The sequence below is a fragment of the Rattus norvegicus genome, chromosome 1 (assembly GCF_021556685.1).
Source record: "Rattus norvegicus strain SHRSP/BbbUtx chromosome 1, alternate assembly SHRSP_T2T, whole genome shotgun sequence".
Classification (NCBI taxonomy): Eukaryota; Metazoa; Chordata; class Mammalia; order Rodentia; family Muridae; genus Rattus; species Rattus norvegicus.
The window spans coordinates 29,758,315-29,783,725 of record NC_141534.1 but is presented as its reverse complement, the minus strand read 5'-3'; the positions used below and the strand labels follow the sequence as shown (position 1 = coordinate 29,783,725).

Below are 25,411 nucleotides of genomic sequence, written 5' to 3'. Positions count from 1 at the left end.
ATTTAAAAAGTTATTAGATGAAAAGAATGTTATAATAAACCCCCAATGTGATTTAATGTTTCCAATAATATGTGAATTGTTGACTGGGCAGGGAATCGATCGAACATTGGGCAAAAGGCCTTTGGCAATCAGAAGCAGGTCATTTACAATGGTAGTAGACTAGGAGGGTGTGATCATTCCAAAGAGATAACAGTACATGTTACCCACACTGAACAACCTTGTGCTCCTTGAAGAGCTGTAACCTGAATAAAATAGTAAATGAGGTGAAGTCATTCACCAGGAAGTTTGCAATGAGGGATGATACCCTGAGATTTTGTAAACAGAGACACAATGCAAGATGTTTAGGAATTCTATTTAAATATAGGTTCCCCAGGAAAGCCAAACAGAGGACTTTATAAGATCTCTTCCGTGGCAGAACACTGGGTATCTGGCAGAATAATCCTCCTAAAGGATATACTTCTAATAAGTTCTATCTTCAATGATTAAGAAGATAAGTCCAAAACCTTTTCATTGCTTGGAATTACAAAAGCATATTTATTTCATTTTATTATTTTAAGATTGTATTTTAATTATAACATTTCTCCCTTCCCTTTCTCCCTCCAAATCTTCCCCTAAACCTCTTCCCACTCTCCCTCAAATTCATGGCCTCTTTTTCATCAATTGCTTTTGCATGCATATATGTATTTGTATATATTCTCAAGTATAATCTGTTGAGTCAATTATGTCACCTGGATTTATGTTTTCAGGGCTGAGCATTTGGCACTAGACATTCAATCAGTATGCTCTTCCCTGAGGAAGGACACCCCTTTCACTCCCAGATTTACTCAGCTGCCTATAGATTGTTAATTATTTTAAATGTTTGAAGCAGAAGAGGAAAATAAAATAACTGAATAATTTTTTGTTCAAATATACATAGATATGAAAATTAAACAATATGAATAGCAGAAAGAAAGATAGTCATTGAATTTATATTATGGATATGGTTTTAGCAACATGTAATATACAGATCATAAGAAAAATAATTGAGCTAGAAAAGATATCAAATATTTCTAAAATGAACCATATAACCTAAAAACCATGTAACAAGGCAAAATCTACAAAGGAAAAATATCCTTTCAAAAATTATAAAAAAATGCTCAATTCTGGAAGCAAATATGAGGAAAACATAAAGAAATATGAAAGGCAAAGATGAAAAAAATGCATGAGTGTACAGATAGAGGAGTGTGTGTGTATAGGTGTGAATGTGTGTAGGGCTGTGTGTGTAGATGCATGTGTATAGTTGTGTATGTGTGTGTGTCCATGTGCATGTATGTGTCATATGTGTATATATGTGTGTGGTGTGTATGTTTGTTTGTATATGTGCATGTATGTATGGTATGTGTGTGTCTGTGTGCATGTGTGTGTGTGCTATGTGTATGTGGTATGTATGTGTATATATTTGTGTGTTGTATGTGATATACATGGGTGCTTGTGTATGTGTGGTATGTGTATATGTGTGAGTATGCATGTGTGTGCATGTGTTTTTGGTTGAAGGGGCCTATAGTAGAAGAGGGTCTTCAGTTTATGAAGAATAGGAAGGAGATGGGAGAGAAGGGAAGAAGAAAAGGATGGGAAGAGGAGGAAGAACAAACTAGGGGAAGATATTCTCAAAGACCTATGACTTCCTTTCTCCAGCTATGTCCCATTACTATAAGTTCCGAAAACCCCCTCAAATAGTGCCACCAGATGAAAAGCGAGCTTCTAATAGCAATCTTTGGGGGGCAACTCATACTCAAATCACAAAAGTTTTATCTGAGCATGGTGGCATATGACTAAAATCTCAGAACTTGGAAGGTGGAGGCAAGAGAATTACGAGTTCAAAGCCACACTGGCTCTCTAGTGAGTTTGAGGCCAGCCCAGGCTACATGAGACCTTTGTCAAGAAAACAAAATCAAAATCTGTGGTCTTACAAATGCCACCCATAAGAACATAAAAAATTACAGGATATCAAGAATTAAGCCCAATAAAATGAATAGATGACCCTAGTTCATAAAATAAAAACACTGTGAAAATACAATATTTTCATATATTTCACATATTTTCAAATATATGAAAAATAGTTTTATATATAACTAATAATGTGATATCTCCTCACATTACAGGTATATACAATTTGAAATTTTCAAAATCCTAGTTTAGTCCATTATGAACTTAGAAAATTGTCTTAAAAATGGTTAGGCAGCCAAGAAAAGTTAAGATTTTGAAAAATAACAAGACAGATGAGATTGCCCAATTACCTAGCAATGCTTCATACAAATAAGTCATACCTGAAATACTGTATGTCAGAGCAAACAAAACAGACAGCAAACAAATAGCAAGCCTAGAAATGATTGCATAAATTCAACTTCATATATAATGATTGGTTTGGGTAAACAGTGTCAAAAGTTTAATAATATACTTTTAAAATAAAAGTTCAATAATAAAAAGTGTTGATAATTTATACATATAATAAAAAGTACCCATATGTCATAGCATACTTGAAACTCATCATTTAGAGTAATAAATACAATAATGTGTAAAACTCAGATGTAGATAAGATAATGCTTTATTACTTTACGCAATAAAATGTATTGTCTTTGGTTTCTGGCTGTGCCTAGAACTGAACTGATCCCATCCCACAGCTTCCTGCTCCCAAATCCTGTGGTGGAAAGAGTTGAACATTCAGAAATGCAGACCATACTGAGATTGCAGGACAGACTGCCACTTTTGCCCACCTTTGCCCAAATCCCTGGCCCAAGAGGAAAATGAATAGTGCCTCTGGACACAGGAATATAGGAGCAGTCAGCGGCAGGTACCTGCGGTTCTGGTTTGCACCCAGAACTGAACTGAACTGGTCAAACAGCTCCCTGAACTCAAATCCTATCGGGGAGAGAACTGGACCCTCAGAAGTACAGACACTCCTGAGAAATCAGAGGAGACCCTCTGCTCACATTCCTGAACCAAGAGGGAAATTCCCTACTACCATCTGGGCCCTCTGGGCACAGGGACATAGGAGCTGTCAGGGGCAGGACCCTTCTAGTTCCTGCCTGCAATGAGAGCTGAAAGTCAATTGCCAGGAGTGCCTACGCACCTGAGAGCAGAGCACCTGTTCCCAGAACTGCCGGAAAGAAAACAAGAAAACAGGTCTACAGGAGTGCTGACACACAGGCCTACAGAATGGTCAAGCCACTGTCAGAGACAGCAAGACAAGCTAACACCAGAGACAACCTGATGGCAAGAGGCAAGCATAGGAACCTAAGCAACAGAAACCAAGACTACTTGACATCATCAGAGCCCAGTTCTCCCACAAAAGCAAATGCTTGATATCCAAACACACTGGAAAAGCAAGGTTTAGATTTAAAATCACATCTTATAATGATGATAGAGGACTTTAAGAAGGACATAAACAACTCCCTTGTACAACACGAGTAACAAGTAGAAGCCCTTAAAGAGGAAACACAAAAATTCCTTAAAGGATTACAGGAAAACACAACCAAAAGGTGAAGGACTTGAACAAAACCATCCAGAATTTAAAAATGGAAATAGAAACAATAAATAAAGCACAAAGGGAGACAACCCTGGAGATAGAAACCTAGGGAGGAGATCAGGAGTCATAGATGTTGCAAGCATCACCAACAGAATAGGAGAGATAGAAGAGAGAATCTCAGGGGCAGAAGATACCACAGAAAACATCGACACAGCTGTCAAAGATAATGTACAATACAAAAAGCTCCTAGCCCAAAACATACAGGAAATCCAGGACACAATGAGAAGATCAAATTTAAGGATAATAGGTAGAGAAGAGAGTGAAGATTCCCAACTTAAAGGGCCAGTAAATATCTTCAACAAAATCATAGAAGAAAACTTTCCTAACCTAAAGAAAGAGATGCCCATAAACATACAAGAAGCCTACAGAACTCCAAATAGATTGGACCAGAAGAGAAATTCCTCCTGCCACTTAATAGTCAAAACACCAAATGAACAAAACAAAGAAAGGATATTAAAAGCAGTAAGGGGAAAATATCAAGTAACATATAAAGGCAGACCTATCAGAATTACACCAGAAAGGAGTCAAAATATCACTATTTGCAAATGATATGATAGTATACTTAAGTGACCCCAAAAGTTCCACCACAGAACTACTAAAGCTGATAAACACCTTCAGCAAAGTGGCTGGGTATAAAATTGACTCAAACAAATCAGTAGCCTTCCTCTGCTCAAAGGATAAACAGGCTGAGAAAGAAATTAGGGAAGTGACACCCTCACAATAGTCCCAAAAATATAAAATACCTTGGTATGACTTTAACCAAGCAAGTGAAAGATCTGTATGACATGAACTTCAAGTCTCTGAAGAAAGAAGTTGAAGAAGATCTCAGAAGATGGAAAGATCTCCCATGCTCATGAATTGGCAGGATTGATATAGTAAAAATGGCCATTTTGTCAAAAGCAATCTACAGATTCAATGCGATCCCCATCAAAATCCCAACTCAATTCTTCATAGAGATAGAAAGAGCAATTTGCAAATTCTTTTGGAATAACAAAAACCCAGGATGGTGAAAACTGTCCTCAACAATAAAAGAACTTCTGGGGGAATCACTATCCCTGAACTCAAGCTGTATTACAGAGCAATAGTGATAAAAACTGTATGGTATTGGTACAGAGACAGGCAGATAGACCAATGGAATAGAACTGAAGACCCAGAAATGAACCCACACACCTATACCCACTTGATCTTTGACAAAGGAGCTAAAACCATCCAATGGAAAAAAGATAGCATTTTCAGCAAATGGTGCTGGTTCAAGTGGAGGGCAACATGTAGAAGAATGCAGATCGATCCATGCTTATCACCCTGTACAAAGCTTAAGTCCAAGTGGATCAAGGACCTCCACAACAGTCAGATACACTCAAACTAAGAGAAGAAAATGTGGGGAAGAGTCTCAAACTCATGGGAACTGGAAAAATAGAAGAAGGGAATGAGGAGGGGATAGGGAGCTTATGGATAGGAAACCGGGAAAGGGAATAACATTTGAAATGTAAATAAGGAAATATCCAATAAAAAAGTCACATTTTCAATATAGTGAGAATTTAATGTTCAAAATATGAGTCCCTCAGATGAAAAAAAAATGCATTTTCTTTTTGTTTTTTTTCTACTTTTGTCAGTAACATAATTACATCCTTTTTCCCCTTCCCATTTCTTTCACCAAAGCCTCCCATAAATTACTTCTTGCACTCTTTCAAATTTATGGCTTCTTTTTTTAAAATTTGGTGTTAAATGCATGCATGTATATACATATATAGCTTGCTCCTTCTGTATAATGGTACTTGTGTGTATATTTTGAGGGTCCACCATTTTGTATTATAAATCAACTGGTGTGCTTTTCCCTGGGTGAGACTGTTCTCTTCCACTGCCAGTATTTAGTAGTTGCCTCTAGTCTTTACATAGGCTTGAGGCCTTGTGGCTACCCCTTCCCCGCTCCACTTAGGCATGTCTATTGTTGAAAACGTTATGCAGTTCAGACACAGAGCCAGAGGCCCTTGAGCTTGAACAGACCAAAAGTCTTCTCCCTGAGGACTAGCTTCGATGATGCCGAAAAGCATAGTGCTATCTTCCAAAGGTTTCAAAGTAATCAATAGTCCTACCCAGCTATTCTCCTGCAAACTACGACAATGGCCAGCATGGAGCATGCAAACCTCAGTGGCTCTCTAATTAGATTTAAGACCTGTGTATAACCAGGGCGGAGGGGGGGTGCTGTTTTCAAACCTGATACTGGAAACCTAGTACATGGTTAGTGCTAGAAGTCTCATGGATCTTGGAGGAGAATCTACAATCACCACTTTACTAAACCAGCTTAATTCCCAACTATATTCTAAATATTAGTCCTTATTTGTCCAAATAAATGTAATTCTTACCCTTCATCAAGGAGATAGGGACCATTTCCGTAAACTACAACCAATCACCATGCAGACTTGTGGAGCTCAATCAATGGGTACATGTTCTATACAATTCTTGTACCTAAGGCACAGGGTACACTGCAGGAGAGGGAGCAGAAGCACTGTAAGAGTCAGAGGATCTGTGAGTTTGCTGTGATATTATATCTCCTAGCAATGGCAGAAGCTACACCCATAAAGTCTTGCCAACATGGCTGTCTAAACATGAGCTGATCAAGAAAGCATAAGTTTTTAATCTGTTGAAGGGGTCAAAGATGAGGCTGTGTGAAGAACACTTCTATTCTTATTAAGGACCAGCTTCGGTTCCTAGTATTTGCATTGCAGCTCACCACTTCCTGTTATTCCTGTTCCAGGAATTTGACACCCTCTCCTGACCTCTGCAGATACTCTGAATGTTCATGATGTGCATATTTAGCTACATAAGGCAAAATACTCATGCAAAATGTTTTAACCTGTTTAAGCGGGAGAAGATATTTGTAGTTGTATGAAGAGTTCAGCTTTGGGGGCCAAGCAGATTGAATTTCAAATATTGATATTAGTATAGAATATTTTTCTCATGCTAAGAGATTTCAGGGTATTCATGGCTGCATGAGTCCCCACATAATTAATATCTATTTGCACTTATGAAAAACACAAGTTGTGGGCTGTGTGTTTAAAATACACAATGTATGATGGAGGTCTGAAGATCAGAGCCTTTTTCTCTGGACTCCAAATAATCAAATGCTGGGCCCAACTGCTCTGTCTCCAGGTTTATGACTTACCCAGCTCCTCTCAATTCCCTTGGACTCCACACACATACTGTTTGTAGAGCAGCTACAAGACTTGCTACACAGTCAAAAGTATATGAAAGGCTTGCACAGCATTAAAACGAGACCCAGCTCCTTGCCTCCCAATTTGCTGGTAAGGCAAGGTGCCAAAGTAAACCCGAGCAGAGCCTGCCACCTCCCCAGAGACATATGTCATGGGTTTCATAAAGTGGAAAATAGCATTCGCTATAGTCAGGAGTATATTAGAAAGCACTGTCTAAATATTTCAGATAACTTTGAAAAGGTTCCTCTGGCCTCACTTAAAATGTTTGCTATATCTCTTTTACTTTTTGCCTTCAGAGATGACTATATAAACCTGCCATTGTTATTAATGCATCTCACTATGATTCCTTGGTGTTACTAAATATGGAAAAGCAGAGGGAGAGCATCCTTAAAAGAAGAAAAGATCATCGCTGCTGAGGGAAGAACAGTATTGCCCTTCCTTTTTCTTCTTTATACTTTGGATCTTCATATAGGGGTCTCTGCAAATGTAAAGGTAAAAAGAGCTCCATTGGATATCACATACACGCACATGCACTCACACCCACACACGCACATGCATGCACACGTGTGCACACACACACCATCACTACCACCACCACCATGGAATAAATGCACTATATTTAAGTCTTAGGACTTAAGTCTTTTTTCTTTATAAAGAAATCACAGCTCACGTGTAAAGTTTTCGGTGTGTAAATATGTTATTTTGTTGTAAGTTGGTGCCTAACCAGTTTTTTGTTTTGTTTTGTTTTGTTTTGTTTTGTTTTTTTGTCATTTAGTTCCTTGTCTATGTGATGGTTAACATGATTTCAGTTTAAATTACTGTGCTTATAAAATCTATATTTTAAAAAAGCCTCTAATCTGTAAACCCCATTTGTCCAACCACAGATAACTTCCTGGAGTGCTTGGGGCTTTGGTCATTTAAGACAACAAAGATGCCTGATTTTGCTTCTGTAAATAAGCTTGCTTGCCCTGAGTACACAGAATATGTGTGTGATTACAAGCAGGCAGGAAGTCCATATCCTTGTGAGTTTTACCTCTCTGTGGAACTGAGAAACAAAAGATGAGGGAAAATTGAACTATAAGGTCTCTTTGGAAGAAACAAGAAACAAATGAAAATGTTGAAATTGAACAGATTACAGAAAGGCAGAAAGGCGATAACCTTGAGTTTTGACTGGATAAGTCCCTCATTAATGTAATTCCAGGTCATACTCTGTGTGAGCTGTGTGTGTCAGCTATAGAGCTAACCAGTATCCATTGTTCTGGCCAGTTTTAATAAGCCTGTTATTAAACTTTCTTCATAGTCAGACTGGTAAATCTCTGAACGACTTCAGAGCCATAACAGTCTGAAAGTCATAAACAAGCTGGAAGTTGTAAGTGTAGGCAGACTCAGAGGTTTTCTACATGCCAGGATCACAAAGAGACATATCATTGTATACAGACCAACATGCCATTTCTGTCTTCCTTGTTAACGCCAGACATTTCTTTCCATCTTGTTAATAGCTGTCATGAGTCTTATCAGCATTATGTAAGCTCAATTATCTTTAAGACCTCTGGTTTCCATTTCATCTCAGTCTGACAGCCCTGTACCATTCAGCTTCAAGAATGACTTCCAAGTTCCCTTCCTTCCCCACCTAACCTTCTTTCCTGCTCATTTTTTCCCGTTATAGTTCACTGGCCTCGTCCTTCGGGCTTCTTCTTTATTTATTTATTTTTTTCTCCCGGAGCTGGGGACCGAACCCAGGGCCTTGCGCTTGCTAGGCAAGCGCTCTACCACTGAGCTAAATCCCCAGCCCCAGTCCTTCAGGCTTCTTTAATCTGCATGTATCCCTGTAGCACATTAGCTCTTCAGTTTATATATTCAGAAAACCCCTCATTGCGCCTATTCCCGTGCTTTTCCTTTCTACAGCCTTTGGAATATTATTCTTTATTTCCAACACTGCCAAAATCACCCCATGAAGACTAGTAAGTGCCAGGTCAGTCTTTGCTTTTCCTCAGAATGCCCAGTATTTACTGTATGGACCACGATGGTCCTGACTGGAACTTGTAAGGCTCTTGTAAAGTTTTAGTTCAACATTTTGGTTTTTTGTCCCAAAGATACCTTGAAGTTTACCTTTTCCTCCTCTTCTGACTCCTAGTTCCATGGTAACCTGTTTTAGGTTCTTCGTCTAACTTCCACAGTCTCTAACCAAAAATAATTGTTTACCATCAAAACACTTCCTGAAGCTTGTGGATCAGTCCCTTCTTTTATAGTCCAATAAGCAAAGATAACCGTAGCTTAAGATGTTGGGGAGGAGAGCAGGATTCAAGCTGGTTTCTTTGTTGATACACCTCTGTCAGGAAGCAGGCACTGGCAATGTACTCCTCAGAGCCATAATGTCTGCACATGGCAGCATGATTTCCGATCGCTAGTCACTACATCTTTGTCACTGACACTCTTGGGATTTATCTCTGGGCACAACAGGCCAGATGTGCCTGCATGTTGACAGCCCCTACTCACAACACCTTACATAATGCCTTGCTGTGGAGACAAGTGTAAATGACTCTAATTACTGCCTTGATACGATGCCTTGCACGTTATACATGACTTCCTAGACTGGCTAGTGGTGCCAGACTCCGTTTGCCTATATCATGTTGTTGTGGGCTGTCCTGATGATGTTTGTATTCTGATGTCACTTCTGCTTCGTCAGGAGAGGTTGCCCCTGACGAGCAGTCCATCATACACTCAGGTGATCTCATGTGACCCTTCTATTTAACTGGTCAATAAAGGCTAGAGCCTGTGATTGGGGAGTGGAGGGGAAAGGTGGGACTGGAGGGCTGAGAGTGGGGTGAGGTGGACGGAAGAAGGGGATGAGAGAGAAGGAGAGAGGATGGAAGAGGAAGAGGAAGCAGGGATGGATGTGAGTCACATGGCCAGGAGAAAGTGCATGGGTCTCAGAGCTGGGGAATGTTAGTGTAGTGTCTGCCCAATCTAGGCATATAGCTAGGGTTTACTGAATTTGGTTTTTTTTTTTAATATGGGATTATTGGGGTTGGAAATTCCAGCAACATTATGTATCTAGTGATACTGGGTCAGTCACTGGAGCTAGGGAGAAGACAAACCAGAGCATTCGAATATATAATTTCCTCAGACATACTGCTGGGGATCAATAGTTCAGCAAGACAGCAAATCCAGCTTAAATTGACCCTTACCTTCTATTGCTCCTCTGCCAGTAAATATTGTCCTAACTTTTTCATAACCAGAAACTGTACTTTGGCCAATCTTGTGGGACACAACTACCCTTGACACTATTCTTAGTCTCTGCAACAACCAAGTTCAAGACCAGATTGAGGAACTGTCTCAAAAACATAATTCACGGTGAATTCTTTTAACTTTCTCGCTCTTCCAAACTTCAAGGGGCATGTTTTCTCCTTAAAAGGTTTTTTCTTTTCTTTTAGTATGTATAATAACATCTAAAATAATTTATAGTATTACTCTAACCTCATTAATATATTTTCACCACAGATTAATGAAAGGCCAATAAACAAATATAAGCCAAAAATACTACTTTACTCTTCTTTCTCAGTGTTTCTCAATACTTTCTCAAGTATTTAATCAATAATATCAGCTATTTTGGAGTTATAATTAAATATTACTATCCTTAAGTTAAAGTATTGAATTTGCTTATTTTGTGTATCACAAGAATCTGGTTTCATTTTCTAGGTGTGCATTTGTTATTTATTTATGTATACCTGTGTGTGCTTGGGTAAACTTACGTGCACTGTATTTGCACAGTTTCGCTGGAAGGCCAGAAGGCACTGGCTTCCCAGGAGCTGTAGTTCTAGGCAATTGTATGCTAAAAGGCATGCGTGCTGGGAAGGGAATGCAGGTCCTCTGGAAGAGTAGCAAGTGCTCTTAACCACTAAGCCACCTTTCTAGCCCCCTTTTTAGTTATTAATCATCTGTACTCTTTTCAATTTGATTGAAGCTACATCCTCTATAGTAACATATTTAAGACTTTGCTCCTGAAGTAAAAGCAATAGGCCTACCCCATAATTGGTAAACAACAGGCATACTTGGGAAAAATTATCCATAAAAACATAACCAACAAGTGTGTATGGAAATTCACATAAGAGCAGACAATATTCTTCTTTTTTTTAACATTCTTAGAGGAAAAATCTACTATAACTCAGTAGGAACAATTAGGATTAGGGGACATTTGAATCTCAATTTCCTCAGCTGCTTTCTGCTAGCTCAGCCCAGGGGTGATTTCATTCTAAACAAAGACAACCGGGCTGGAGAGATGGCTCAGCGGTAAGAGCACCCGACTGCTCTTCCAGAGGTCATGAGTTCAATTCCCAGCAACCACATGGTGGCTCACAACCATCTGTAAAGAGATCTGATACCCTCTTCTGGTGTATCTGAAGACAGCTACAGTGTATTTATATATAATAAATAAATAAATCTTTAAAAAAAACAAAAAAAAAACAAAAAAACAAAGACAACCAAGTACATAGCTCCCATGTCACCACTCCACTCCCTGCAGTTGCCAGGTAAGGTGCCAGATGTTGCCATCTATCAGACACTCTGGCTAGGTTTTTATAAAGGACAAATTCCAGCTGCCAAATTAGCAGGTCTACTCCTATTCATTCTTCCTGCCATCTATCTACTTAGTGCAGAGGTATAATGGACATATGTAACTGGTTAAGACTGATGCCTAGGTTACTCTTGGACTAGGTTATTTTCATGGGATATGATTTCCACTCTGAAGAGCAAGTCAGAACTGCTGTAGGCTACTATCTCCTTCCAATACTCAATGTAAAGGAAAGAGATATAAAACCCACAGGAAAACTCCCATTCCTTTTCCTTAGAAATAGTTATAACTTTAGAACAGAGATGGCTGAAGTTCTCTACCAAAGTATTAACTTTATTTGAAATGGAGTGTGGGAGAGTTTAATTCGTGATTGGTGTTAAAAACAATGTAGGTGTTTGCAGTGAAAGACATCAAGTTACTGCTTATAGCAATTTGGCTAAAGAAGACAAGATAGATATCAGAGAAGTACTTCTGGATCAGGGCAATCTTCCAACTATTTCTAAAACAAAGTTCAAATTTAATTGCATTAAAGGTAGGACAATTCATGTCCAGGGACAGTAAAAATCACAAAGCAGTCAGCATACAGTGACAAAGGTTAAAGTATAGGTGAGGTCAGAGAAGTAAGTGTCTAAAGGAACCCTGCTGAGCCCTCTCTCATCCTAGGTGAATAGTTCTTTATCAACAGCATTAGTTTATATCCGAAATGAGTTTCCAAAGCTCATGTTGGAGCTTTACTCCCAGCAAACAGTGTTTAAAAGAAGCACTTTGGGTAAATGACTAAATTTTGACAGTTTGCCTCATCAGTAATTGAACTGGTGATTGTATTTATATTTTAATGGACTATTGGAATTTACCAGAAATTTGAGATGGATTTTTCGTGACATTTAAATTTCATTGTCATTTTCTCTGTATGCAGAATCACCTATGAGACTGAGGCTTTCATCTGGATGTCTTCATGTCTCTGAGGATGTTTTCAGAAAGGATTCACAGAGGAGCGAAGACTCCTACAGGATGTGGGTGGTATTAATAGTGTAGGTTGGAAACTCAAGATGCAACATAGAAAAAGAGAACACGAGGCAGATGCTGACATTCCTGGCTTCTGGTTGGTCATGAAATAAACAGCTCTTCTTAGTCACTTGCTCCCACTAGCATGTTGTTCTTCTGCCTCTAACATGAGGTTAAATGACTGGCTAGTCCCCTCTGTGACCAGGACCCATTTCCTGGCCCACAGCCACCCCCCACTCCGTCCTCTTCCTGCTCCTCTTTCGTCTTCCCTCTCATACCCCCTTATTGTCCTCTGCCAATAAGCCGCCCACAAAACCTGTGAATGGTGTACTCTGTCTAGGATTGCACCGCATATTCTAACAGAGACCTCTGAAAGTAACAACTACTTCTACCTTCTTCCCTTCTTTCTTCTCTTTCTTTTGTTGAGACAGGATCTCTGTACATAGCCCTGGCTATCCTGGAAGTCATTATGTAGACCAGATTAAGGGAGTGTGCAACAACACCCGGAGCATATGCTTCTCTAAGTATTCTATCGTGGGTATTCTGACACATGCCATTTCATTAGATGATGAATGCATACATGATAAATTTCAGCAAAGAATTGTTTGCATTTTCTTCAGGCCATAAGAACTGTGAGAAAATTAAAGGGACTAAACTCATCTACCCAGTAAAGAAAATTTCAAGGGATCCCACGATACAGGCTGTGACATTGGTTTTTATCACTTGACTGCCTTCAGTCATATTTACAGGGGGAGCATGAGTAAAAAGCAAAGCAGAGAGATTGGAAAAACTGGACTTTGTACAGTATTTTATACAGTAGCTGTATAAAAAGCTATGAAGTATCATATTACTATCACTGAGATTATTAAACAGGTTTCTCTCTTTTCCTCTCCCTTCCCCTTCTCACCCCCAGTCACCATTCCTCTCTTCTTCCTTTGCTGTCCTGCAGAAAGTAGATACTTGCAACATATTCTCTGAATGCTACATGGAGTTCTGCTTCACTACGAGATCAGAAATGACCTCAAGTGACAATGGACTAATACCCCTCACAGCACAAGATAAAATAATAAACCTTTTCCTCTTTTTACCCAGGAGTTTAGGGAATGATATAGAGATCTGATGGATACAAGTTAGCTACTCTGAAGAGCAATAACAGGAGCTCTGCACTAAATCTTTGGTGACCAACCAAACAAGCAAGCACCAAGAATCAGAGGCAGGATTATTTCATGTCACTCTGAATACAAAACAAGTCCCAGTATTAAAGTCATACATTAAAATTTTCATAACTTTTCTTTAGGTATTGGTCCTGCCTTGGACATTCAGATTAATTCTGTATCTTGGCTGCCTCAATGAAATAGAAGCGTGATTCATTTTCTTCTGTATCTACAAGAGATTTTTGTTTAAAAACCCAGACTTACAAGATGTAAGGCACTTCTTATGCTATTTTCCAAATAGTCATATGACTTCAGTTTCTACAAACATAGTTCAGGGCTTCTCTCAGCTTTCATATCCTATCAACACCTGTTGCTCTGTCCCAAGAAGTATGATGTGGTAGCTTAGTTGGGTTTTATTTAGCCTTTTGGAAATTAGTGGAGCTGAACAATTTTTATATATTTTTGTGGATTCGTTTTGTGTGTTTGTGTGTTCATTTTGCTTGTGGATTTTATTTTGTTCCTGTTCTTTGGTGGTGCCGTCTCTATGCAGTACATACCGGCCTCAAACTCAAACCTGATGCGTGATCCTTCTGCCTTCACATCTGAGTACTAGGGCTATAGGCATTCATGACCATGCTCAATTGTATACATTCTTTTGGAAAGTGTGTGTTCAAGAATAGAATCCATCTTTATCTTAAAATGTAAGGAAGTTCTATTAAGCTGAGCAGTACTTGGACCTTGATTGTCTTAGTATTGTTCATAAAAATCTCTCATTTGCAGATCTTTTAATTCTTGTGGTAAAGAGATTTTTCAGTTTGATGGAATCCTATTTACTTTTCTTCTTGAGTGGCCTATGTTTTGGGACCATATTTAAAATTATCAGATCAATGTGAAGAACCTGTGTGCATACTTATGATTATATACCCTTTTTTTTTACCCATATGAGTTAATTTGCACTTCAGATGTAAGAAGATTCTAATTTCTTTTCTTTTTCAGGTGGGGAAAATATGCTGCCTAGGCACTATCTTCAGTTTGCCACCTGTTCTTTCTACACAATCAACAATACCCAGACTCCTCCTCTCCTCTAAGGGCTGCTATCTCTGGTTTCCCAAGATTCTTTTGCTGGAATTGGTGCAAGAGTTGAGAGCCTTGAGTCAGATGTTTTACTGGCAATTATTAATGTACCTAATGAGAATAATCTAAGTCTTCTGACTTTATTTTTAGGTCATCTGAAAAGACTCTCAGGTAAAAGGCTGGGTTAAGTGTTTGCAATGCATCTGTTGGTTTGCTGAACTCTTCTGAAATTACTCCAAGGTAGCCTGGAAAAAAAAAGGAAGAAAAACAAAGAAAAAAACAAAAACCCCAAAACAACAAAAAAAATCTTTCAAAAACCCTGAAAAACCTATATGTTTGTCTGTGATTCCAGAAGTTAAGTAGTAGTAGTATCAGAAATTTAGAGCCAGCCTTAGCTTCAGAGTAGATTCTTGATAGCCTGTGCTACATGACACACAGTTTCAGAAGACTAAAAACAAAAACAAAATAAACACCCAAACTCTAACAAATGATGGTAAAATTAACCAACTAGTGAACATTTTCATGAACAATATTTTGCTGAACTTCCATTTCCATAAGATGGTTAAACTCCCTACAGGGGAATTGAAATTTAGCATTTGTCTGGTTTTGCCACATGGCTGGGCCAACCAACCTGGCCAATTTAGTCTCAACAGTAGTGGAGCTTTTTGGATTCTTCTAACCCTGGCCATTTCACATAACATTTTAAAATAAAGTCTTAATTGTTTCTCTAGGAGCCACTGTACCAAAGTGGATTCCCAAGTCTACATAATGATGTAAAAAACACCTGAAAGCCCACTTCCTCTGGCCCCAGCTTTGTGACTGTCCCAACAACAGAGTATAATTTCAGTTTCTGTTCTTAGCCTTCCAACTGACACAGAGTAAACAAAGGCATGATTGTTCTTATAGCAGCTCTGATGTTTCAGTTCACATTGCTTGGCCCATGTTTCTGGGCCTATAGTGAGGCAACACATCTTGGTAGAAGAACATGGTAAGGCAGAGTTGATCATGCAATGGCAGACAGGTGGCAAAGAGACAACGATTTTTATACAGGTGTTTAGATTGCTATGGAGAGAATACTTTGATCTACATTAAAACACACAAGCACCAGTGGCTACTGATGCATTATGCGTTTTATTGTTTTTAAACATTCTTTTCCTTTGCATATATTAACTATACACAGGAAGAGATTTTCTTGATGACTCATATGTACAGACAGCGTCTTTCATTACATTCGCCTATCACTTATTCTTAACTCTCCTTCGAACCTCGAAACTTTCCTCTTCCAGTTTCATGTCTTTCTCTCCCCTACTGAATAAAGAAAGAAAACATTCCTCTGTGGTGTGTGTGTGTGTGTGTGTGTGTGTGTGTGTGAATTATTTTATATAGTATGATCTCTAGTTTTTTTTCAAATACCACAATTTCATCTTCATTACAGGTGAATAAGACTTCATTGTGTATCTACATGTTTTATTCATCTGCTGACAAACATCTTGGCTAATTCTATATTTTTACCTATTATGACTAGTACCATACTATATTTTAAATATAAAAAGTAAAGCAGCAGAGAATCATATGCTTCTTTTAGTTAAAGAAACTCGCAAGGACCTTTTATTACTACAGAAAGGAAGAGATGTCAAATGGAAGATAAGTTAAGGAAAAACACAAGGAAGTAAATAAGCACATTGTAATAAATTTCGAGCCACGTAATTCAACACTGCTTGTGTCAGTTTCTTAAGAAAAGTAGATATTGAAAAACTCTGCGTATATGATTAGGAATGTAGCTTAGTGATACAATCTTTGCTGATCATATGTGAATCCTTGTCATGAACTTTCAGTTCTGGAAAAAAATAAAATTCTGACTACAAAAATATATGATGGTAAGACAGGGAGAAAACAAGTTTAACACTGTGTCAAGAGATGAGGACATCAGTTGTAATGGGGTCTGTGTTTATGAAAACTAAAACAACTTATTTGCCAATTGAGTCGTATTAATATGTGGACAACTGTTGACTTGATAATAAATAGCCCATTAACACTGAAAGTTATTTTTATGCATGTGTGTATACGTGTTCAAGTGTGCAGGTATATAGGCACATGGAGGCCAGAAAAAACCCTCAAGTGTCATGCTCAGGAATGCTGCACCCTCCCCCCCAAACAAGGTGTCCTGTTAAGATAGACTGGCTGGCCAGCACCATGCTCAGTATTTCATGTGATTTCTGGGGATCAAATTTAGGTTGTCATGTTTGTGAAGTAAGCACTTTGACTGACTGAAGTTTTACCCAGGTCCTCCCTGGTATTTGCTTATTTAGCACAAAAGCTACTACAATAGAAGCTGTTTTCACCCTAAGACGACACCTACAATGACATGCTGTGCATAGAGATAAACAGGTCGTAAGAAAAAGAAAGAAGAAAGAAGGAAGGAAGGAAAACTAGGTGGTTTAGGAGTATTAGTAACAAGCTTTCTGGCTTTCTACAAGGTTGCAGGGAGTGCAAACTAAGTATCTGGAGTCAATCCACTTATCTGTCACCTTCCTGTTTTCTCAAAGCAGTTAAAAATTCATTTTATGTAGTTTAGTTTAAAAGTTTATTTCCATTTATTCAAGATAATGATTGTGATAGTTACTCTTGGTTGTCAGCTTGACTAAATCTAGAATAAACTTTGATCTAGAAAAGTAGGGCACATCTGTAAGAAATAGTCTGCAGGGTTTGAAATGGGTCAGTGCTTTGAGGTGAACAGCACAACATTTTGATCCAGATCTTGAGGCAGGACAACATATCTTTTTTTTTTTTTTTTTTTTTTGGTTCTTTTTTTCGGAGCTGGGGACCGAACCCAGGGCCTTGCGCTTCCTAGGTAAGCGCTCTACCACTGAGCTAAATCCCCAGCCCCAGGACAACATACCTTTAATCTGGGTCACACCTTCTGCTGGAAGCAGATATAAGGACACGAAAGAAGGAAAGTTTTAGTCTTTGCCTGCTTGCCCTCACCTTGCTAGCACATCTATTTCTTCGGTGGCACTGAAGCTTTCTTCTTTGAGATTCTAACATACAAAAGACCAGCTGAGACACACAGCCTCGTGGGACTGCACAACTAGTATTCTTGACTTTCTATTCACACCTGGCCATTGTTGGGTTACTTGGACTGAAGCCTGTAAGTCATTCCAATAAATTCCCTTTATATATATTTTCCAAGTATATACATGTTTGTTTGATATGTGTGTTCCATATATGTGTTACATATTTATACATATATATGTGTCTATACATTCCCTAAGTTCTGCGACTCCTGATTATTATAATGATTAAATCATACATATGTATATAGAGGGGATTGTATATGAAATATAAACAATGATTTGGTTACTTCAGTTCACCAAGTGTTCAGTTTTTTCTTTACCCCAAACTCCTAAGATGCTTTTAAATTCTTTTTAACTTTTTTTTCCTCCCTTTTACCCATTCCATTTCAACATGCTGGTAAACTTTTTGAGAACTGACAACTCATGAACTACTTGGAAAACTGACAAAGGACGGGGTAGTATACTATCTAATAGGAGTCTACTCAGTAAAGATAGTATCGGAGAGTTACACAAGAGGAACAAGGGCTTTCAATCTTGAACAGCTGCCTGCAACACAATATACACATCCAGTCACAGGGAAAAAGTGACAAGTGAGTTCTGTCAAGTTACTATTGTCAAGAGGTTTTTCTGTTCAACAGTATATACTGCTTACAATGTAAGAAATAATATCAGGCAAAAGAAAAACTGAAACTAAAAGACAGTAAGTTATTTTAAATACTCTAAATATAAATAGCCATCCAGTCTGGAAAAACAATCTAGTTTTAAAAAAACAATTTTGATAGGTTACATTTTCTGTTCCCCTCTGCTACTGTCGTCACCTTGCTAGGCTAGAATTTTGATTAATTTTAGGTGATACTCTTATTATGTCACGTTATACAAATATAGAGAAAAGGATAAGGCAGATTTAAATCATAATGTCCAGTAAATTTTGACAATATGATTCTGGAGTTTTGCCTTAGGGCTTTACTAGATACCCCTTTCTCCAAAAGACTGATTTCCTGGTTACTACTCAATCCATTTACATCGGATTCTAGAAATGAGCCTTCCTAGCAACTGTAGGGAACTATGACAAAAGTATCTAGAAAGAACAGGGAACGCTGACTCTTCTGCACCTGATTAAAGCCTTCAATGTTTGTCGATAGGCTGGAATGTTACAGGTTCAGGGTCAAATGACAATTTATTTTGGGCTATCATTAGCGTAATAATCATTAGCAATCGCCTCTCTATGTGACCTAACAATTCAACGGTCATTGGGTAATCTTTCGGAATAGACAAATTTATCGCTTCCACCTGTAGAACTGTTAAGAATGTTGTCAGCTATCATTTGAGACCTACAAATTCTGAGACCTAAGATCTGAGACTTCCCTGCTCCTTTCACCCGGATGATCTCACATTCCCATCAAAGTATTTGGAAAATAACTTTGGTCTGTTACTATAACACCTTCATAAAACTGCTACCATATTGGAACAGAACTGGAGGTAACATAAACCTCCCTTTAGAATAAACTCTCTGCCTTTTGAAAAAGTACTGGAATTAAACACGTCTAGTAATGGCTTTTTCCTACCAGCTCTGCTAACCTAGATTTCTGATTCTTCCTTATAACACACATCTTTGTATTTAAACTGGTCATCATTTCTGCTCCACTGCTTTTCCACATTATATTCATCCTACCAGAAATATGTTATTTCTTTGATTATTACCTATGATAACTACAGAAATCTACGAACACCAGAGTGCCACCCAAATCAAAGCACAGAGCTAACAAAACTGACATTCAAGAGATGATCTCTGGACACCCATCTTTCTTTTCTCCCCTTTTCTTTCTTTTTTAAAAACAAAAACAAAAACGTAATTTCAAATAGCCCAGGCTGGCCCTCAACTCTACAGAGCTGAAGGTATCCTTGAAAGTGCTGGTGTAACAAGTGTACATCATCAAGCATAGAGTTCCCTTTCTTAAGAGTTACCAGAAAACAAACTTTTCGAGTATACATCTCTCTCTCACACAGATTTCTGGACATTCCCAAGGACAAAAGAAGCACCCAAGAAAGGCAAAGCCTTTTACCCTCCAGTTCCTGTAGGATAGATTTCGGTGGTAAACAAACTGACAAATTTGACTGGGCTAGCTGCCTCTCCACTGATGAACAGGCTGTATTTTACAGCTCTCTGCTTATTGAACTCTGAAGTCCCTTTTAAAACACTCAAATTATGTCTGCCCAACTAGGGACAGACACCTCCCACTTGCTATTGTTTGAAGTTACTGATTAAAATGTTTCAACCGCATTATCTTTGTTATCTGCTACCTAAGACTTAATCTGAGGCTTTTCTCTGTGATAAAATGATTCCAATGGAGGATTATATTTTAGTTTCATATCTCTATTATGTCACGAACATCTTAATAGTTTTTGATAGACGATGTTGATATTGCCCACAGCAACACTTAAACCTAAGAAGACTTGTCGTTCTTTACCTTTCTCTCCCCTTCTCTTATTTTTCCCTTCTTTTGTTTGCAGCCAACGGGGTAGGAATGATCTGAGAGACCTCCTTTCCTTGTCTGAAACCTGAACTCCTCTAACTTGCAACATTTGGGGAGAAAGTTCCAGAAATGAAGGGAAGGGGCGGGACTTCCGGACCGCGGGAGCTCCTTCGGATAACTCAGGGGGGTTGGCTGAAGACCGGGAGCATACCAGGAGCGGAAACAGGCCCGCAGCAGGGGAAACAGGCCGGGGAGCCGAGTGGAAGCCGGAAGAGGGTCGCGCGCAGCGGAAGGTGGGGTGCGGAAAGAAGGGCTCAGAACACGGAAAAAGACATCAGAGGCAGGGGCTGCAGGCCGGTGTGTGCATATAGGGCGGCGGTAAGGCTTCGCCCGAGTGGAAGGCCGCAGAGATGCCCCCCCGCCCCCGCACCCCAGCCATGTGGCGTGATTGGGGAGGAGCGCCTTTCCGGGCGAATCCCGAGCAGAGGGGGCGCGCGGCTGCGCAGCGGTTCACCGCTCGGGCGCACTGCCCTCTGCCGGCTGTGGACCGCAGTGCAGGCGCCGCGGAGCAGGTGGGCTCGTGAGATTCTGGAGGTCTCTGGAGGAGCTCTGAGGCGTTACAGAGAAGGTGGGAAAATAGCTGCGTTGGCGATTTCAAAGGATGAGGAGGTTTGGGGTCAACTCTAAGCTGATTTCTAAATACTTTGGAGTCTGTTGTGAGAATTGAGGTAATGTTCCTTGGGATCTCTAGAATATCTACTTGTGAGCGAAATGATCTTGCTTATTTCAACCATTTCCTACATCTTTGTTTCGTGAAGCCAACTTTTCAACAACAAAAGAGGAGCAACCTAACTCTGATGGGATTTTCTAAAGGTATCCTACCCTGTCCCCATTTTTATCAAATCCCAAGGAGTTACGAACTGGAAAGGCTTCTTTAACTAAAAACATCAGAGTTTAGCACACTTTAATTTCCTAGCTTGCACATGGTCTAACGTGTTATTGTTTTTTGTTCTCTGTGCTACACGTTTAGAGATTTGATCAAAACCGATCAAAGACTTAGTTTGAAGGAATAGCACCCTCCCAGAGGCCTGACAGGTAGAATTGTGAAATCTTAGCGAAGGGAAGCCAGAGCATGGCAGCAAAACAGGTTGCTTTTGTTTTTTTGGACACCTTATTGGACTTGAAAACCAATTAGTTAACAGCTAGCCGAGGTGCACAGAGGATGATTATCAGTCAACTGTTTTGCAACAAGGTGAATTAGAAAAATGAACCCGATAGATGGTGAGTTGACCTTGTGGTAAGTCAGGGCCTTAATCCTACCAAATTGTTGTAAGAAAATTTTTGGAAATTCCTATTTGTCAGGCGCTATTCTCAGCACTTCGGATGCCTTCCACGCAAGGACGACTCGTCAAAAGGGGAAGTTACGGTAGTGTTTGATATGACCACAGCTATTGGTTGTGAATGTGGATTTTATGTAGTCTAGGGACTTCGAGAAGATGACTTGAAATTACTGTCTGAAAAAGGAAAACCTGTAACAACATATGTGCTGAAATTTGGGATGACAAAAATCAAGATTTGAGGAAATGAAAGTTGTTTTCTTAGGTGTATGTGGGGAGAGGTGTGGGTGGTGGAACTGGAAAAGGTAAAGTTAAGGGGTATAAAATTGAAAACTTGAGAAACAGGTTATATATTTCATTCTAAAGTACCTTCTGATTTTTCTTTGTTTATTTCCTTATACTAATTGCTTTACATATGGAATTACGTTAGTTTTCTAATACAATTTAAGTAAGGAGTTTTAGTGAAAGAACTAGCATGTAAGAATTGGAGAGGGAAACCTTTGGTCCCATATGGCCAGAGGTGCTTTTCAGTGGCCTGGCAGTGAGCATGTTCACTTGGAACGATCTATTTCCTACCACATGACACAATTTAGTGTTTCCCCTACTGCCTCCCAAACCAAGAAAGTTTTATAACATTGTAAGTCAGACAATTTTGTTGCCTTGTGTTCCCAGGAATAAAGCAAATATAAGCTGTTTATGTGTGTCTACTCTAAGATAGCACCATAATCTTAAACTATACTTATATTTTCAAATACATGAATTCACCAATGTGTAACATCTTATTATCTTAGCACCTTAGCCATCATGTATCTTTAAAAAAGGTTATTTTAACTATGTATATGGGGGTGTGGTGGGCAGGTTATATGCACAAGAATGGGAGGTCAGAAGAGGCCTGGGTCTCCTGGAGCTAGAGTTCTCAGCTGGAAACCAAACTCAGTGATACATTTTAACATTGAGCCAGCTCTCTAGCCTGGACCATTGTGTATTTTACTTTGTGCACTTAGAATTTGGATGAAAGTATGCACAACAAGCTTTGTTTTGTTTTTGATATTTTTGTTTGTTTTTTTTTAACTGGAGCTTACCTTCATTGACAAGGTTTTCACAGTTAATTAAAAGGCTTACTATTATATCCAATACAACAGTATAAAAATAAGAATGGGCCTCTTTTTATTGGGACAACTGTATACTTTTTTTGTTTTCTAGAAATGGCAAAAAGTCTCTTGGCTTCATCTCTGTCTGTAAGAACAAAAATCTTACAAACAGGAGTGTCACTTTATAATACGACTCATGGCTTCCATGAGGAAGAAGTGAAGAAGATACTGGAGCAGTTTCCTGGTGGATCCATTGACCTACAGAAGAAGCAGAATGGTATTGGCATTCTGACGCTTAACAACTCAAATAAAATGAATGCTTTCTCAGGTATGAGAGTTCTGCCTTCTCCAGACAGAGAATGATAGTAACTCATAGCCTGCTATCATGGTTTTTCTGATTTTGCCCTGGTAGAAAAAAAATGAAAGTCTTGGCATTCTTTGTAGAATATATGCACACAGATATCATTTTCTATAATATGAACCAGAAATATTTTCGTAATTATGCATATGTTAATTTATTTAAGTCATGAGTACAAATCCTGATAAAAATGGACACTGTTAACTCAATGTGTTTTTCCATTGGATTGTGTTAACTATATTAAACTTTGATATGTTTATTGTTAACTAATACTACTAAGAAGCAAGGAGGAAGACGTTTCAAAGATATTCTGTATGCTGTTATAAAGCATTGTTAGTTTTTACCCTTGTCTACTAATAGTTTTTAATTTCTAAGTTTTTTACTTGTTCCCCCCCTATATAGCCTGCCTTGTTCTCTTTCAAGTTCATGATCTCTTTTTCATTGTTTGTCTCTCTGCCTCTGTCTCCCCCCACCTCCCTTTCTCTGCTCAGCCTGTATAATGTTATTTGTCTGTATATGTTTTCAGAACTGACCACTTGGGTTTGGATAACTGAGCACTCTTTCTCCCCTGAGGAAGATTTTTCTCCCATTTCCAACACTTCTTAATTACCTGTAGCTCTTTGTATAGGGTTGAGTCCACATGGTCATGTCTGTTGATGTCATCCTTCTTCAAAACAAATTTATGCAGCCATGTTGGTGAGAAGTAGCTTCTGATATTTTTAGAAGACATAACCATAAAGCAAACTTCCCCTTCCTCTGGCTTTTAGATTCTCCCCCTCCCCTCTTCTACAGTGTTCCCTAAACTTTAGGTGCAGGAGTTGGTGTTGTAGGTATTTCAGTTGGAAGTGGGCTATACAACTCTGCATTTTGATTGGTTGTAGTTTTCAGCAACCCCTCTCTCTCAAATTGATAGAATTATTTTCTTTGATTATTATTGTTTTACACACACACACACACACACACACACATACACACACACACATACACACACACACACACACACACAGAGAGAGAGAGAGAGAGAGAGAGAGAGAGAGAGAGAGAGAGGTACAAATTGCTGAGTGTGTTTTGGTTGTTTGCATTTATATGGTTTCAGCACTAAACACCTTATATTGGGCTCACCCCAGAAGCTAATTCCTTCTCAGCAGTGATTAGTTGACTATATGTAGGAGTTTACATGTCTATTGATACTGACATTTTTCAGGTCTTTTTTATACAACCATTTCTAGGAAATAGTATATCACAGCAGCCATCCTGGTATGCTTTCCACCCCCTTACTTTGTGTCCGTTCAGGATGTTCAGGAGCTCTGTTGTAGATGTATCCACTGTAACTAAGCTCACTACAATCCATTGATCTCTGCACTGAATTTGTTCACTTGTGGTTTTCTGTAGTGGCCTCCATTGGCTGCAAAGAGACTTTTCTTTGGTTTTGTTTTGTTTTATGAGAGATAGTAGCTACATTTGTCTGTAGGAATAAGGATAAGCTTTAGAATGTAGTGAGGAGTTATTCTGCTCTAGCAAAGTAGTGATAGTAGATTTTTCTTCTAGGGTGCAGGACTTAGTTCACTACCACCAGGAAGATGGCTAAGTGTCTAGTACTAGGCATGGTTTCCTGTGTTGAGTGGACCTTCAGTTCAAGTAGGTAGTTTCTGACAAATGCCAGTATGTGAGTACTACTGTACTCTTAAGATTTCCTTGCCATGTCTGTCATTTGGTTCACAGATGTCACCTTTGAGTAGAACTATTGACTGCTTTCTTCCCTTAGCAGCTTTCATAGTGTTTTCTGGCATCATGGATGGTAGGCCACAGGTAGGAAGCTTTCATATTAGACCCAGCTCAAATACTCCCAAGTCCTGTGTCCAGTGTTTTCAGCATTAGGGATTTACATTCAACCTTTGAAAGACAAGCAAGGGCAGCACAAATATAGTCTGTGTTGTTTGGGGAATCACTTGGATGACATTGCCTCACCATTTAAAGATTTCTCAAGACTGGTGGTGGGCATTTTGTTAGTCTCTGATTCTTATGGGAAGCATTATCAGCCCAAGAGGCATTGTTTACTTTTTGTGTGTGTGTTTGTACATATCTCTCTCTCTCTGTGTGTGTGTGTGTGTGTGAATATGTGTGTATACACTTATATGTATTATGTATATTTTTCAGGTAAGTAAAAAAATAAGAACCTTGAGGTTTTCTCAAAACTTGGTATTGTTTGTCCCTCGTCCTTCCTTCCTTTGGTAGTGACCTCCCTCCACCCTCCCTAGTTCCGTCTTCTGTTTTCCACCCTGTATCATCTATATATTTTTTTTCTTTTTGGTTCTTTTTTCTTTCTTTTTTTTTTTTTTTCGGAGCTGGGGACCGAACTCAGGGCCTTGCCCTTCCTAGGCAAGCGCTCTACCACTGAGCTAAATCCCCAACCCTGAATCATCTATATCTTATTATTCTCCACTCAAGGCCTCCACGCCTCCCCATCCTTTTATACTTTCTGATTTCTGTGGTTTCT

The 25,411-nt window shown here is 39.0% G+C and overlaps 1 protein-coding gene and 1 long non-coding RNA gene across 14 annotated transcripts in view; one reads left to right on the top strand and one right to left on the bottom strand.

Moving 5' to 3' along the window:
* LOC148006895 (uncharacterized) overlaps positions 1-20,225 on the bottom strand; it is a 138,448-nt gene extending 118,223 nt beyond the window's left edge. For both annotated transcript variants that reach the window (XR_015649159.1, XR_015649160.1), the window contains exon 1: positions 20,123-20,225. This is a non-coding gene — a long non-coding RNA (uncharacterized LOC148006895). The remainder of the gene's footprint in view (positions 1-20,122) is intronic.
* The window catches only part of Echdc1 (ethylmalonyl-CoA decarboxylase 1), a 33,780-nt gene continuing 25,651 nt past the window's right edge, over positions 17,283-25,411 (top strand). For 2 of the 12 annotated variants that reach the window (NM_001429130.1, NM_001429131.1), the window contains exons 1-2: positions 20,671-20,756; positions 22,669-22,884. In NM_001429130.1, the coding sequence (NP_001416059.1) occupies positions 22,671-22,884 (214 nt within the window). In that variant the 5' untranslated portion in view covers positions 20,671-20,756; positions 22,669-22,670. Of the gene's footprint in view, positions 17,729-20,295; positions 21,410-22,668; positions 22,885-25,411 lie in introns of those variants that run through there. The other 10 variants (XM_087567453.1, XM_087567476.1, NM_001429129.1 and 7 more) reach the window with 10 other exon arrangements.